The following is a 16,875-nucleotide window of genomic DNA, read 5'->3' as shown; positions in this document are numbered from 1 at the left end:
ACACAGCCAAACAATGACTACTTCCCCATCTTCTTAAACTGTGGGTGGCAATCCCATATGGGGTCATGTAACTGAATGTCCAGGCCATGGAAATTTGGCAACGGTGAAGAGCTTTTAGAGCGGGGGCAATGGTATCGTTGGTATTGCTGAGCTTGTACAAAGATCTGTTCAGACCCCGGGTATCCACATGAAGTCAACCACGGTGGTGCACATCTGGAACCCCAGTGCTAGGGAACTAAGGCAAAAAGGATCCCCGTGGCTTGCTGCCAAGTAGTCTACCAAAATCAGTGCACTCGGGTTTGTTGAGGGATCCTATCTCAAAAGAAAGGGAGAGGGGGGGAAGAGAAGGCTCAGTAATTAATAGCACTTGTCCTTAAAGAGGACCTGGGTTTGATTCCTAGAACCCACACGGTAGTTCAAAACCACCCATAATTCCCATTCCAAGAGACACAATGTCTTCTTCTGATCTCTGGATACCAGGCACATACGTGATACACAGGCACACATGTCAGTATATCACTCATACATCAGAAAATAAATAATCTCAAATTTTAAAAGATAAGAGAATTGAGGAGATGCCTGGTCTCTAGCCTTCACACATGCACACCCATCCACATGCAGTTTCTGATGTGCAATGAGCAAAAATTACTGTAAAATCAAATGCATAGTGAATCTGTGGTCATTATGGCAGCACTTGCCTGTGTGGTACGGCAAACCTTCCCTGCGGCCCTGAACACAGATCAGGTGGACTGTACATAGCACACACTATTCCTCCACACAACACCAGTGACTGGAGTCCCAAACAACCTGACTCAACTCTGAAAGGTTATAAATTGAAATGGTTTCACGAGACACACAAATCTTCTTGTTGCTATTGAAACAAACATATCAGTTTAAGAAAAACAAAATAGTATTTTTCTGATCATACCTCAGCAATATTAAGTATCAAATTAACATATCTAATATATTTGAGTTATGTTGTGGTGAAATATTGCAATTTGAGTTGCTGGCTTGAGTTTCATTTAAAAAAAATCTAATGGATTTGGGTTTGAGATTAGGGCAGAATTTAAACAATTTCTGAAATGGCCCTACCCATATTTCTGCCATGATGCATTATTTATATTAATCAGCATTCTTAATATTCATTACTATAAAATCAAAACACTGTTGAACTCTGAAAAATGTTTAAGATGCTCTGAGTGCAGACCATTTGGCCAAGATTAAATTCCTCATGTAAAAATAATGAAATACCTTCATCTAAATATGCAAATTTTACTTAGTCCTTAATAAGTGGTAAATTATATGCATTCTGGATCACCATTTTAAAATATACTTCTCTATGATTTATTATCAGTAATTTTTTCATTTGTTCACTATTTTATACATCTACATTCCAAGCATCACATAAAAATTTCTCAGGTGACAGGCTCATCGGGGCTGGCAGAGACTGAACCAACAACCAGGGAGGCTGCATGGGACTGGCCTAGGCCCTCTACACATATACTACAGTTGTGTAGCTTGGTCCTCTTGTGGGACTCCTAACAGTGGCTGTCTCCAACTCTTTTACAGACTTTTGGGACCCTACTCCTCATACAGGGTCTCCTTGTCCAGCCTTAATACGTTGAATATTAATACTTGATATTCCATGTCTTGTTGACACCCAGGGGAGACCTGCCTTTTCCTAAACAGAAATGGAGGAAGAGTGGATTGGGGGGGTAGGAGCAGAAAAGGGATGGGAAGAGGGACTAGGAGGAGAGAGGAGGAAAAGGAAACAATGCCTAGGATGTAAAATAAATAAATAAATTTATTTAAAAAACTTTTCTCAGTGAAAAGGGATCTCAAATGGATGGAGTTTAAGAAAGCCATAAACCACCACTCAGGCCTGAAACACTACATAATGACTACATTAGTACACATGAGGAAGGTCTCGTTTCTTTTCCTTTAAGAGCAGAACACACACAACTGCAACATACACTAATGAGGTATTTAGGAATAAAGAACACAGCACCTCCCCTGTCTGCCAAAATACAGCCATTAAAAAATTTATCTGAGCCCGGTAGCAGCAGTGCATGCCTTTAATCCCAACACTAGGGAGGCAGAGGCAGATGGATCACTGTGAGTTTAAGGCCAGCCTGGTCTTCGGAGCGAGTGTCAGGACAGTCTCCAAACCTACAGAGAAACCTTGTCTCGAAAAATAAACAAACAAACAAACAAAAAACAAAAACAAACAACAAAAAAAACTTATCTGAACTGAAAAATTTCAATGAAAGCAAAATGGCTCAGAAGTCTGTAGCTTTTAGACAACATTAACATTAAGACAATTGCAAATGTTGCAATGTCAGTTAAAAATAATCTAAGCCAAAGAAATGTGTATTAGTCTATAAGTGCTTTGAGCATTTTCATAGAAGGCAATTTAATGTCCACATATAAGATGAATCTATAGATTGCTATGGTCTCAAATAAATTTTAAGGTTTTTACTTTGTAATAAAATTCACTGGAATCAGTCCCTTTAAAAGAAGTATTAAGCATGTCAAACGGTCTATACAAAGAATATTCCACAGTTCAAATATTTTGAACTTGTCAAGACACATTTGGAGCCTAATAGGAAAGTATCCAGGGGCTTCAAAGATTACTTGGAGAAACACAAAGAAGGAAGCTAGAAGTCATAGAGGTCACCAGGAAATAAACAACAGTATAACAATCCACCAAAATAAACAGGAGACTATACCAGGATGTGGCACTGGCTTATCTCTGACCTCTAACCTTTCACATTCTGGGTCTGTGTGCCTATTTTAAAACAATCTTTGTCACAGTTGCCTTTCCCTATAGCCTTTATCATTAGCCTGATGTCTTCAAGTCCCATAATCCACAAACTTCAATTACTTACTCAACAACATATCCAAGAAGCCTAAGGTGCCACCTTCATGAAAAGAAAACTAATGAGGTTATTGGGATTTATAACAGACCACATTACTGCTAAGGGTATAACCACAGATAAATAGGTAGCTTCTATACTACACTCTTGCTAACTATTAAAACAATTAAAAGGGTTATATTTTTAAGAACAACTTCCTTAATAAATTTATACTAATTCCCCATTTTTACACTGAAATGATAAAATGCCAAGAAGCAACAAAGTCCCAAATCTTAACCTGTTATAAAAGCCTTTCCTTGCTTCTGAAGCTGTTCTCCCATACTTATTTAACTCATCATCTACAAACATATTAGTATAGTGAAGAACTTAAACATGGCAAAAAAAAAAAGAAAAGAAATGAGTCCTCATAATCCAAAATGGTCACAAAATTAGTAGACAGGCAATTTCTTAGGACAGGGTCAAAAGCTTTTACAGCTTGCAAAGTAATTGTCTATGATCCCATAAAGGGAAAAAATATGGTACCAAAATAATCCCCTGTGCCCTCCACAGCCCTAAGGCAGAGCTTACCAGTGATGTGAATTTCTTCAGAAGCAATGGCTTTATAACTGCTTAAAGAAAATGTTAAGTGCATGGATACAAAACTACACAAATCCCTTCCAGATAACTAAATCCAGAGGATCCTAAAGAACAAATTTCAAGTCTATATATGAATTGGATCTTATGTGAGTCTAAGCTGTGCATACAAGATGACTAAAAAAGTACATCTGAAAAAGGGGTTGATGGCCTGGGTGATACTGAATTTTAGACAATTCATTATCTTTATCTGTGTCACTGAACTGGCTAAAAACAAACATCTTAAATGCCTGTGTCTGCAATACCAATTGCAAGGGCAAAAATATCACACCTGTCACCTTCATCTAAAAGGAATTTCTTCTATTTACAATTCAAAAATCAAAAATATGTATTCAAATGACTTAAACATGATATATAAACAAATTATATTGCCATTTATTGTGATAAAGAAAATTCGGACGGTAACTCTAGTGTGTGTAAAAAAGAAAATTTATATAACCTTGAACTATTCCTAAAACTTTCTGTATAAACTGATACAACCAAGTGCAGGCCCTAGTCTTCAACTGTATGAAGTATGTTGCTTGTTTTGGCCTTTGTTACATAGATAGATACTTCTCCCAAATTCAAATATGCCCTATCAGTGGGAGGAAGCAGATAAACAAGACTCAGGAAGCCCAATCCATAAGATTCTATAAGCAGTTGGCAAGCAACTGCTCAGGGAGACGAGACTCTTCTGAAGACCTGACCTCTAGTTGACTAGGGAACTCCATGGATGTGGATTTCAGGAATTGTTACCCTTGCTTAGGTGGGATTTTTGATGCCTAAGTAAGCTCATGCTCATAAAAGTAAGTCAAGTTACTCCTTGGTTCTCTGAGTTCTCTTGGGCACTATCATTTCTTTGGCCTGCTTTCAGCACCTTCTCAAGGATGAAGATGTTTGCTCACATACACCTTGGAGAAGTCACACACGAAGCTTTGTCAAAATACACTTGACCCACTGAGACATTAAGGCTGTTCTAACCAGCTATGTCATTGCAGATTTGCACTGTTTGCCTTTTTCTATAGTCAAAATCATGAGTGCACAGCTAAATCATTAATGTATTTTGCTTTCTGGACTCTTCCAGAACACATCAATTCACATACTAGCAACCAGTATTTTTAATAGGAAAGATTTTTTTTTTTTTTTTAAACAACAGAGTGTCACTTACCCCTCCTGCCTTCAGCAACTTTCTTCTAAAATCCTCTGTGGGGTTATTGAAAGTTAGCTTCTCACAGCGGAGGTGATTCACTGGTGGGTGGCCTTCAAGATGCAGGAATAAGTCATAATCAAAGCGGACTTTCTTAGGTTCTTCCTGGAGGTTAAGGAAATTAAGAGGCAAAAATAGAAAATTTAAAAACAAGATTTAATCATCATAAGGAACAGAAAAGATATAGACACTTAACATTTATGTCAAAGTAGTTCAGAAAAAGATTATTCTGGGATTATATATAAAGCGACCTACAAATATGTGAACATTTCATTTATGTTAGAAGGACAAAAAGAATGAACTTACCACCTCCCCTTGGTTTTTCAAGTAGATCATGCCTTGGACACTGCCACCCAATGGAAACCTACATTATTCTTTCTGCTTCCCCTCTTATCCTCAGCACCTAGCATGACTATGTCGATCCCATTGCCATGCTTACTAACGTCCAAACTATCATAAAATCCTACCTCTAGCAGGCATTCCTATGATACATTTTTCTCAACCCTTCCATCATTCAGCCTTCAAGATAATCTATATAAATCAGATGTCTATCTACTTTTATACCTTGGTTAAAATTTCAAAGACTGCTTATCAACATTAAAGCTCATAACCCTCATACTCCAGTCTTGGGCCTCTATAATATATGATAGTCAATTTTTTTCCAGTTCTATCTAGTATTCCTCTTGTCAACCCCCTAATCTCTGGCCACCATAACTACTGTCTTAGCTTAGGCTATCACTACTTCTCATGCAGCTCTCTTCTTTCAAACTTGCCTCAGTCTACAGTCTATAATGACAAGTAACTGATTTTTTCCCCTGGAAAAAAAAAAAAAAAAAAGATTACCATTCCATTATTTTAAAGCCCTTAAAGGCTGATCATTTTCAATGATATAGTCTCATTTCTTGCAACAACTAACTTAGTCTTTAACTACTTTCCTGTATTTTGTTTGCTTTCTTACAATACTCTCTCCTTCTTCAATACTTCTGAAGTTCCAACATGCTTTGTGTTCTTAGTGATTTTGGCTTTCTCACAGAATGCTCCCACACTTAAAACTGCCATGATATTTCCCTATTTAGCTAAGTATGTTAAAATAAACTGGCTACTGACGATCCAGCAGAAGTGCTAGCTCCTCTGGAGAGACATCCTAACCCTCCCAATGCAACCTGAACTAGACATCTCTCACATACCTCTCCTCTACCAGAGTAATTATCACACTGAATTATGATAATTTTGTGTCATCTCACCTCAAAATTTTTAACTATTTAATGTAACTTTAGCATTAAGAAGGCTGTCAGTGGTCTACCTTGAAACTGGAAATATAATTGATAAAGACAGTTTTGATTAATTTGGTAGTGTCTAGCAATAATAAATGCTCATGATATTTAACTCCAGTACTATGAATCTCTTGAATACAAATACTCAAATATAAGTGTGAAGATTCATGACAACATTGATCACAATAGAAAAACTTAAGAATGAGCTACATTTTGCCACAGACTATAATTCAAATACCTTACAGATTCATTTATTTTTACTTCATGTGTACATGTAGGTATCCGAGTGTATATATGTATACCACATAGGTGCAGGTGCCCACAAAGGTCAGAAGAGGCCACAAGATCCCCTCCAACTAGAGTTACAGGGAGTTGTATGGGTGCTGGGAAGCAAACTGAGATCTACCACAAAAGCAGTTAAGTGCTCTTAACCACTGAGCCATTTCTCCAATCCTTTCATTTAGATATTTTAAGTTATTACTTGGAGATGTATATAGGTAAGTAAATTAATGATAACTCATCAAAAAAATATTAACATATGACATATCATGACCCAGCCAGTCTCCATATTGCCTTGTTTTAACATGCAGACATATGGAGAGAAACTTGAAAACAACTAAATCAGGTAATCAACAACCATAGGTGGAGTTAAGGGAATAAAATTATTAAATCTTATTCCATACTCCTTTAATAAAAACATTTACTCCTGTGTACTTTAAAGGAAAAGTATACTGATAAATGTAACTAATTACCACCGAAAAATAAAAGAATTACATAGTAACAACACCCGCATAAGCCCTCAGAAGTTTAAATGAAAGAAAAAGCCAACTCTTTTCAGAAACACCTAAGGATAAGGACTACAGAAGCTCCTGCTGTGAATTGAGTGCAATTTTCTCTTAAAGGATTTTTGTCTTTTTGTTTTAATTTAGTGAGGGGGGAAGAAATGCCCATAAAGTTGTGTTCTGGTCAACTAGAAAGCTCTGCTTAGAAGACAGACAGCAACATGATGTCAAGTTTTGCTCCTCAGAAAACATTAATCCTCAAGGTCCAAATAAAAGGAGCTAAAGATAGGGCTTAACAGCTAAGAGCATTTCTTGTTCTTACAAAGAACCCAGGTTTGATTCCCAGCACCCAAATGGTGGCTCACAGAAGTATATAACTCCAGTTAATGGGAGAACCAACCATAACTCCAGTTCAAGAGTATCCAGTGCCCTCTTCTGACCTCTGAGAGGAGCGAGCACACACATTGCACACAAATTCACATGCAAGCAAAACACTCAAACACATAAAATAAATCTAAATAAGAAAAGTGTGTATTGGTTCCAAATACTTAAAACAAATGTTTCCTGGAATGGCAATCTGGATTGGTGACATCAGATTCCCCTCACTGTTAATAAGCTCCAGTCCCTGTCATTGATTCACATGCTGTCTATGAGAACAGATTAAGAGAGAGAAGCATGTTTTAGTCTTTTCAAACTAAAACACCAGGATTGAATGTGTTTCAATGTGATTGCTGTTTTTGGCTTTTCATAGATAGACTGGTTTAATTGTACTCAAATACAAAATAAGACACACAGAGACACAAGAGAACAACTTAGACTCTACTAGCCCTCTTGACTCTGACGTCTCAAACCAATAAGCAAAACTGAAGACATACTTATCAGAACAAGCCTAGGACTGGGAGAGGAGGGGTGCATTTCTCGTGAGCAGAACTGAGACTCATCTCCCAGGAAAACTCTGAACACATTTCATCCTAGACCATTACTATAATAGTACACACTCTCTCTTCAAGACCATAAATACTCATAAGTAAAACAACAAACACTTAAAATGAAATGAAAATTCTACAGAAACAACCTACAGTTACTAAGTGTTTTACACACTAGTCAGTTAAGTCAGAAGAAAAACAATGTGTCCATCTAGAGTGCAAAGACACTATTCTAAATGAAGTAAACCAGTCTCAAAAGACAAGCATTGTATGACTCATTTACGTGAGGTATTTAAAATAGCTAAGGTAGTCAGAGTCATAAAAATAAGACTAGAATAATAGTTCCCAGAGTCTGAGATGAGGGGGAGTTATTAACATTAGCACTGCATTTCAGTATACAAAGCAAGAAGTTCCTGGGGATACTCTATAACACTGCATCTCTCAGAAGCAGCAATGCAAAAGCCCACAAGAGCTTTTGAGAAGATGGTTTGGGGTGTGGTGGCACATGCCTTAAATCCCAACACCAACAAGCCTGGCACTCACAATGTAGATCAGGCTGGCCTCAAACTTATAAAGATCTGCCTGACATTGCCTCCTGAGTGTTGGGATTACATTCAAGCTGAAGCCAGTGCAATGCCAGAGTCCCATGGGTGACAGAAGAGATTCTACCCAGAGTCTCAGTCCTCTCAGGGAATCAGAGATCTTTACTCATTGAGAGAAGTCCTTTGTGGGTGAAGCCCTAGATTCATTCAACAGTATAATCCAACCACGGGGTAAAATTAGACCACTAGTTAAGAGGATATGACAGGATGCAAGAAGCCCCTACGTGATCTTCATTGAATAAATATCCACAGTACTAAAAGGCAATGGTTGTGAAGGGAAGAAAGGCTCCGAATTCCCTCTCATAAACACAGTTATTTAAAAACACATTGTAAAGTGAGAAAAGGCATTTCTCCAAAGAATACAATAAGCATATTAAAGAGATGTTCAACATCATAAGTCATCAAAGAAATGCAAATCAAAACCACAATGAAGGGTGGTTTCCCAACCACCAGGATAATTACAGTTAAAAAGAAAACTATGTTCATGAAAACCATTAGAAAAACTCAAATTTTATATATTGCTACAGGGAATGTAAAATGCATAAAACGGCATGGTGACTTTGAAAATAATTAGTAGTTCTCCCAAAAGTTAAACATAAGTACATATAATAGGATAATATAATCTCAGGGGGATTTCAAAACATAGGTCAACAAGAAAAGAAAAAACAAAACCAGTGAGTATTCGGAGTGGCATCGCTCAAAATAGTCATAAAGCAGAGACAAGTCAAATAGACCTCAATTTACAAATAAAAAACAAAATGTGAATTATTTATATAATGGAATATTATTCAAGGATAAGACAGAACAGGTATTAAGTCATCTCATAACAAGGATGAATTCCACTTCTCCAAAGTTAGAAAATTAGTAAATAATGTACAGAAAAATATCACTGTCAAGTATATCTGTGCCTATGTCCTCTATCGCTCTCTGTCTCTCTGTCTCTGTCTCTATCTGTCTCTCCTGTGTGTGGGCACGCACCCTAATTAACAGGGGCTGAAGGCTTGTAAAAGATGACATGGCAGAAGTGTGGTAAATAGACATATACAGTGAGAAAGAAAAAAATAAGAAAAATAAAACATACCCAGTTATTAATACATTCTTATTTTTAGAGGATGGGTTTACTGTAGTTTTATATCTTTGATGAGTTGAAAGGCTGAGCCCTGTACACAGGGAAAAGCCACTGTTACTGTGGAAAGTACTGGGTGTTAAAGAGTGGCTTTGTCATAGCTCTGATACTGTCCTGAGCACTGAAGTCATTCAACAGGATCTGTGAAGTATGCAGATTACTAGGCTGTCTCCCCCCCCCCCCCCGGGTGGGGGGGGGCGGGGAGCTACTGCTTGAGTAGATCTGGTGACTGTGAAAATGTCTTTCTAATCTGCTCTTGGGAGCTGCTGCTGCTGTCCCCGAGACTAGACTTAATGGAGGGAGCGCTGGCTTAAAGAACAGAATTCTGTTTTCTCGGTTGCTTTTTTTTTTTTTATTTGTTTTGAAAGTGAACTGTCTTGCTTTAGGGCACATTTAGAAACCATGATACCTTTGAGTGAAAAGTAAAGAATAGCATTATTTAAAAACTGCAAGCACTGTTGCAGGCCTGCCATGGGGTTGAATGCTTTCCTGGGGGTAACTCAAATCACTGATCCATTGACAATAGGGCAGCAAGCAGCAGAACCGGCAGGCAAGCACGGGGATCTTAGTGGTAGGTACACTAGCTTCACCTCTCAAGCACAGCCCACTCCAGTTTATGGTGCTGATTCGTACCTTCTTGCCTCCAAATGTATAGCACAAAGAAAAAAAGACAATAATCTACCATGTTTATGAACAAGACCCAGAAATCTAATGCTGAAAAGAGGACCAGCACTTAATAAATGTTTACTTATGAGACAATGTTACAAATATTCCACACATCAGCCTTATAAATCTTTCTAGCCACCCTCAGAGGAAGTCCCAGAGAGGTTCAACAATCACCCATGTCATATAGTCTGCATATTCTGCTCCAAACATAGTGGTAATATCATTTAAATGCAGTAGAATCCATAATACCACAGGCTGAAATAACTTTATATACTGGCCACGTATACTCATCATCTAAAGATAACACATGATTGTTTTTTGTAATCCTAAAAAATATTCTAGAGATACGAAAGCAAGACTAGGAACATTTCCTGGAAAAACTCTTTTCTATATCACATACCTCTCCCATCTATTTCAGAATGGTAATCATTTTTCCAAAGTGAATTTTATAAAGCCTGACTTTATATGATTGAAATTAAATTATCTTTTTAACAGCCACTCCCTCTATGATTAAAGAGTTATGATAACCAAAATTCTACAAGTCAAGTTTAGCTTTAACTTTCTATAGTGTTAGAAGTGTTTATCAACAGATTATTGTAAACATCATACAGAGGTTAACAGAGGATCTTCTGAGAGATTAGTGGGTAAAGATTACATACCTTGTTTTTAAAATAAACCTCAATTGGCAATATGAAACCAGCATACCCAGACTCTTCTACTTTGTAAGGTGGATCTTTGCACACTGCAAAATTAAAAAAAGAAAATAGGAGAGATGAGACTAACAGACAAAAAGGCATTTTCAAAAACATAAGCATTCTACCATCTCGGATCACAACCAATTTTCACATCTCTTGCCCATTTCACAGCTGAGTCTCTGATTTCTTCTTCTCTGGGACCCATGACATTAATTTTCCTATCTATATTTTTTAATTAAACATCTGGGTGGAGTATAGTACACTGTAGTCAACCATGGTCACAATGAGTTGAATATTGTGATTCTCAGAAACAGAACAGGGCCTGTGGTCAAAGCTCAAAAGAAGTAAATGAACTACAGAATTTCCTAAGTAAGAAACACCCAAGACTGAGAACTCAGGAAACTCACTCCCTGCCCAAGCCTCTGTTGTCTGAGATGTCCTCCTCTGTGGCCTCCTTCCTCAGAAGACCCGAATCCCAGGCTCTGTCACTTCGAATACATATTAAGATTCAACGCCCCCATCTTTCCCAGGCCACAAAAACACGTTTCAGTGAGATATCACCACAACACATTCAAAACCCAATCACATGGTAAGAATACATAAAAACTTTATATTTCTTAGAATAAAAAAAAAAAGCAAGATCCTAGAGAATTAGAGAATTCTTGGGAAATGAAATTTCATTCCTCTAAACTTTCTACAATCACAAGCCAACTGAAATTATTCTTGTTAAGTGTTGTGGGCTGGAGAATTGAGAGTACTTGATCTTGCAACAGACCTGGGTTCAGCATCCAGCACCCACATAGCATCTCACAACTTGAGTTCCAAAGGATCTACTGCCTTCTAAACTCTGCAGGCTCCTGCATGCATGTGGTACACATACACACTCAAGTACACACACACATAAAGTACAGTAAGTGTCTTTAAAGGAAGGTGGCTTCATAGTGTAACCAAGCAAAATTGGATCTGCTAAACATCAAATACATAATCCAGGACACCAAGTCCACATCAGCAGCCCAGGTCACCTTCCCAGGCTTCCCCGATGTGTTTCCCACCACAGCCCTTATGCTTCATTCAATCTCTAGTTCCCCTCAAACATACTCAGCACTTCCCACACATGCTCAGAGCTTCCTTCCACTCTTCCTATTTTTTCAGATCTCAATTTCTTCACAAAATATTTCTGGACCACAAAGTACCTCCTTCTACCCACCCAAAGCATTAATTATCTAAATCACTATTCTGAAACTATAACAGAGTTTCTTCTGACCATATACCAAAAACCCCACCTGTCTATAACTCTTCCCTCAACGCTGGGGGCGGGGGTGGGATGACACGGTTTTGCCTTGGGAAACTAAAGCATGTGTTAGGTGCTCAGAGTGCAAACCCGGGCACACCTGTGTGCCAATCTATGCTCTAGTTCAAGCTACAGTTTTCCTCTACAAAGTTGCCTCACTTCTCTAATTCTTAGAATCTTTTTCTAAACAGTTTAAAGAATAAGCATGGTGACTGTCATATACTGAATGAATGTTTTCCCTAATATTCACATGTTGACATTCTCATCTCTGATGTTAATGGCATCGCATGAGTCCTTTGAGAGGTGATTAAGTAAAGAAGGTGAAACCTTCATCAATGAGTTTACTTTGTATTTCCAACCCTTCTGAGATCCACAACTGGCTAAGGTACAGAGAGGCTTAGCCCTAAGTGGAGCATCTATACAGTAACCCCTTTTCCCAAAGGATGTGCGGTAGAGGGGATGATTGTTGACAAGGGGGAAGAAGACTCTAAGAGCCAGAGACAATATCCTCAGAACACAACATGCAGCTGCATAATGAACTCACAGCAGCAGTGGCAATCCCTGTGCAAACCCAAATAAGACCAAACCCAAAACCCAGGAAGGAGAGGGGAGGAGGATCTAGAATCTCACCTCTAGCTGAGAAACTATTTGCAGACGGTAATTGTTCTGTGTGCATCTGGGTTGCACCAACTGAACAAGATGGGTGTTGGGGGCAAGCTCAAAGTTGGGAGGAAAGGCATGGTCGAGCTGGGAGGAATTGGGGGAGGGATGAAAATGATCAAAACTCAATTCATTGTACAAAATTCCCAAAGAACTGGTATTAATAGTAGTAGTAATAGTGTTGTTGTTGTTGTTGTTGGTGGTGGTGGTGGTGGTGGTAGTGGTTGAATAGTAACCCAAAGATTCTCTGGTCACTTTCAATACATGAAGCCATAGCAAGAAGACAGTCAACAATCCTACATAGAATCCTCACATCAGAATCTGCACATGATGGCACCCTGACATCAGACTTCATGCTACCAGAACTACAAGAAATAAATGCCTCCTGTTTCTAAGCTACCAGGTCCACTCCACTCTGTTACTACAGCTTGAGCAAACCAAGATAACACATACACATAATGCAGCAAGGAGACCCATGTATGAACCCATCCTTGTGCAAGCCAGGAAATACAGTCCTAAGATGTCCAATCACCACATATCTTCTCAGATGAAAACAAAATGGAAACAGGGAGAGAAAAGGCTTGGATTTTGGCCACAGGACTATGATCCTTGGGCTGGAGACCTGTAGACAGTTTCTGCTTCCTTTCCCTCCAACAGGGAAAAAGCAAAAACACAATCTACAAACTGGCAAGCATAGGTGCAACATGAAAGGTGATTGCATGTAGGGAACACTATAAACATGATGTGTTTTATTTTTTAAAAAACGTTGATTTACATGAATATTGGCTACACATGGCACAGACAAGAATATGGTTGCACAGAGGTGACTGGACAACCAGGGTTTGTTTTTGTTTATACTTGAAAGTGTTTCAACTTGTAGCACAGGCTGGTCTGGAAATCTTGGCCCTCCTGCCTCAATCTCCCAAGTGTAAGGATTATAGAATAGATAGGAATGCACCACTAAACCAGCTGAAGGCAAGATGTTAATGTTCCACTATCTCCATTAGCCCACCTGATGAAAATTTCTTCCCAAACTGACATCAGAAAAAGTCAAGAATTGAGTAACTCACATTATCTTGTATGTTTTTCTAATTTAAATCCAAAAAAAAAAAAAAGAGCAAAAGCACCCAGAGTAGTGGCAGTCACTCATCCACTGACCACCTGCCAATCTTCATGAATATTCAAATGACCTGAACACTGGGGTGAACATGCAGCCCCACCCAGTGAGCTGGTGGCTGGCATCACTGCATGTGTGGCATTTCTAAGCTGTGGGGCTGCTGCAAAATGGCAATTTCATTTTATAAAATCCTCAAAGAATTAATGAAAATATTTTTAGAGAGCAGTTTTGGTATCCAGGTTGCTTAGGACTAATCATGCCAGTGTCATTTGAAGGAAGTTTATTTTGTGGGCTGCTGCACCCGCCAGGGAGTTATAGCTGCTCCTCTCTGCACCCTTTTGTATAATTCATTTTCTCTATTCTGCATGCAAATTGCTCCAATTATAGGAAACAGCTGTTAGTGGGTACATCTTCGAGTTGGAAATCTTGGCATTTTTTTCCTGCCTTCTAAAGGAAGTGATCTGCTGTGTATTAATATTCTGTACAAGTTTGTTTCCATAAGAAAATATTTATTAACTTATACCTCAATTATTTTTAAATGTAAAATTTTCATTTACAAAAAACAATGTCTATACAGTACCCCGGGTTCTAAATTAGAAGTAAACAATAGGGCCAGCAAGGTGGCTCAGCCACTAAAGGCACCTGCCACCAAACATGACTTCCTGAGTTCAATCCCTGGAACATACACAAGGAAAAAAGGAGAACCAGCTTCCTCGAGCTATCCTCTGATTTCCACACATATGTTCATGTACATGTATACATACATACATTCACAATCTAAATATAATATAAATGTTTAAAAGACAAATTAAAACTCTCTCTCTGTGTGTGTGTGTGTGTGTGTGTGTGTGTGTGTGTGTGTGTGTGTGTGTGTGTGTGTGTGCCCTCATACAGGTATTTGTGTGAAGCCAGAGGTCAACTTTTCAGTGTCTTTCCCCCCCTCAAACACCATGTGCCTTTATTTTGTTTTATTTTATTTTGCTTTTAGTTTTTTTGAGACAGGATCTCATTATGTAGCCCTAGCTGTCCTACAACTCACTATGTAGACCAGGCTGGCCAGGAACTCCCAGAGATTAGCCTATCTCTGCCTCCCAAGTATTGGGATTAAAGATATGTGTCACTACACTCAGCCATGCATCTTATTTTTGAGACAGGGTTTCTCACTGACCTGGTGCTTGATTAAGACAAACAGCAAACTTCAGGGATTTGCCTGTCTCTCCCTCCCATTGGTTCTAGAGATCAAACGCTGGTCCTTGCACTTGCACAGCAAGCACCTGTCTGACAGAGCTATCTCCCTAGCCCAAAAATGTTTTTAGACAAAACCAACATAAGAAAATAAAAAGTGATATAAAAACATAGTTCTCCTCTGAAAATCTGGGGACTTTCCTTTTTCTAGCATGTTAGAATCCTAAACATAAGTTTCTAAGCTAGTTCTGCAGAAGAAGCAGAATTAGACATGTAGTCAGTGGGGATAATACTTTCCTAAAACGGCTCTTCAAAACAGTAGACACAACACAGACACTAATATTTGATGTAGAGCATAATGCTAACTGAATATATTGAACATTAGCCTATTTAATTTTGACCTTTAAAAAACATACAAGAGGGAGAAAAACACATAAAAAAAAGACAAAAGGCCATAACTTCATTAACTAAGAATATTCATAACTAAGAATAAGGTAAATCCATATGCTTATTAATGAGTAAACTCTTAGTGAAAACTTCTATTCTCATGTATGAAAAAAGGTTTGAAAAAGAAATACACTTAGTACAGAAAAAGAAAGCTTCTTAGATGAATAAACAAACTGGTGGCCACACAACAAATTGTATATACAAAAATAAATTTAATTCATTCAATAATTGAACCCACATTTTTGGTTTCAAAAAAAGTCTCATAAAAATCTTTTATCAAATCCAAAAGACCTTCATTTCAGCAATAAGAACACAACTAACAAGGCAACAGTTTTCTCACTATTTCTCAAGAAAACAGCTGGTAAATTCCCCTCTAGAGCAATTCTCTAGACTATTTGCTTAGACACTATGATTTATGCTAGTCTGAATACTTCTATAAAAAACATGGTCCAGCTGCCCATTGATAATTATTGGTTTTACTTATTTACTGCACAGAGCCCTTCAGGAAGGAAACACACCAGTCTCCTTAGATATAGACTGGTTATTATCATTGCGTTGTGCCAATTGTTGCTTCCAGCTTGAGCATTTTTGGACTTCTTCCCTTCCTGGTCCAGTTCCACCACATCAGAGTCTCCAGAAATGGGGAACACAGGGCCCAGCACAGCTCATTGTCCCAAATGGTTGTCTCCCAGCGTCTGAAAGTCTAGAGCCAACGTCTAAGAGTCTGAGCATCAGGGGATAGCTTACCGCACTGCCCTAAACATGGCCTATGCCTGAACAGTATGACATTCTAAAAGGAACAAATCCAACAGTTGGGTTTTGTATTTGTTTTTATAAGAACACATAGACACATCCTCATGAGTACTCTCTCTCTCTCTCTCTCTCTCTCTCTCTCTCTCTCTCTCTTTCTCTCTCTCTCTCTCCTTCTATTTTGCCTGTTTCTAAACAAACAATATTTTCTCCCTTTATTTTTATTACATGTGCTTCATTTTCTTAAAAAAGAGAGATTAAAGATAACATCAGGCAAAGTTTTAATTGTATCGTGGAGGTTTTCGCCTTACTTATTTTAAAAGTTCAAATGAAATTCTGAAATATAATCCTTTCCAAAAGAAACAAACAACTGTATGAGCACAAACACACTTTCATAAAGCTTTAGAAACATCAACTAAACACAGTCAACTGACTGGAGTAGAAGTAGACTACCAGTCTACTTCCTCCAGATTTACTACAAGGCCCAAGTCAAGCGGTACCTCCTCCAGAGAACTTCTGCTAATACCGTGAAACCAAATGGTAACTTTCCTTTTCTGTACTCTCCTATATCTCTTATTACACCAAACTAGTTAGTCCTGAAGTAACTGCTACCATCAACCTCTATCCAAGGGATCGGATTTGATTTATGAAACTAGACT

The 16,875-nt window shown here is 38.2% G+C and overlaps 1 protein-coding gene across 1 annotated transcript in view; it reads right to left on the bottom strand.

The window, feature by feature from the left end:
• The window catches only part of Mllt3 (MLLT3 super elongation complex subunit), a 266,421-nt gene that overhangs the window by 100,994 nt on the left and 148,552 nt on the right, over window positions 1-16,875 (bottom strand). Inside the window, 2 exon segments of the mRNA XM_027400386.2 lie at window positions 4,657-4,800; window positions 10,731-10,813. Coding sequence (XP_027256187.2) covers window positions 4,657-4,800; window positions 10,731-10,813 — 227 coding nt within the window.

Source organism: Cricetulus griseus, chromosome 2 (assembly GCF_003668045.3).
Source record: "Cricetulus griseus strain 17A/GY chromosome 2, alternate assembly CriGri-PICRH-1.0, whole genome shotgun sequence".
Lineage (NCBI taxonomy): Eukaryota > Metazoa > Chordata > Mammalia > Rodentia > Cricetidae > Cricetulus > Cricetulus griseus.
Note: the sequence above shows the minus strand (reverse complement) of the source record. Positions and strands in the feature narration are given on the sequence as shown.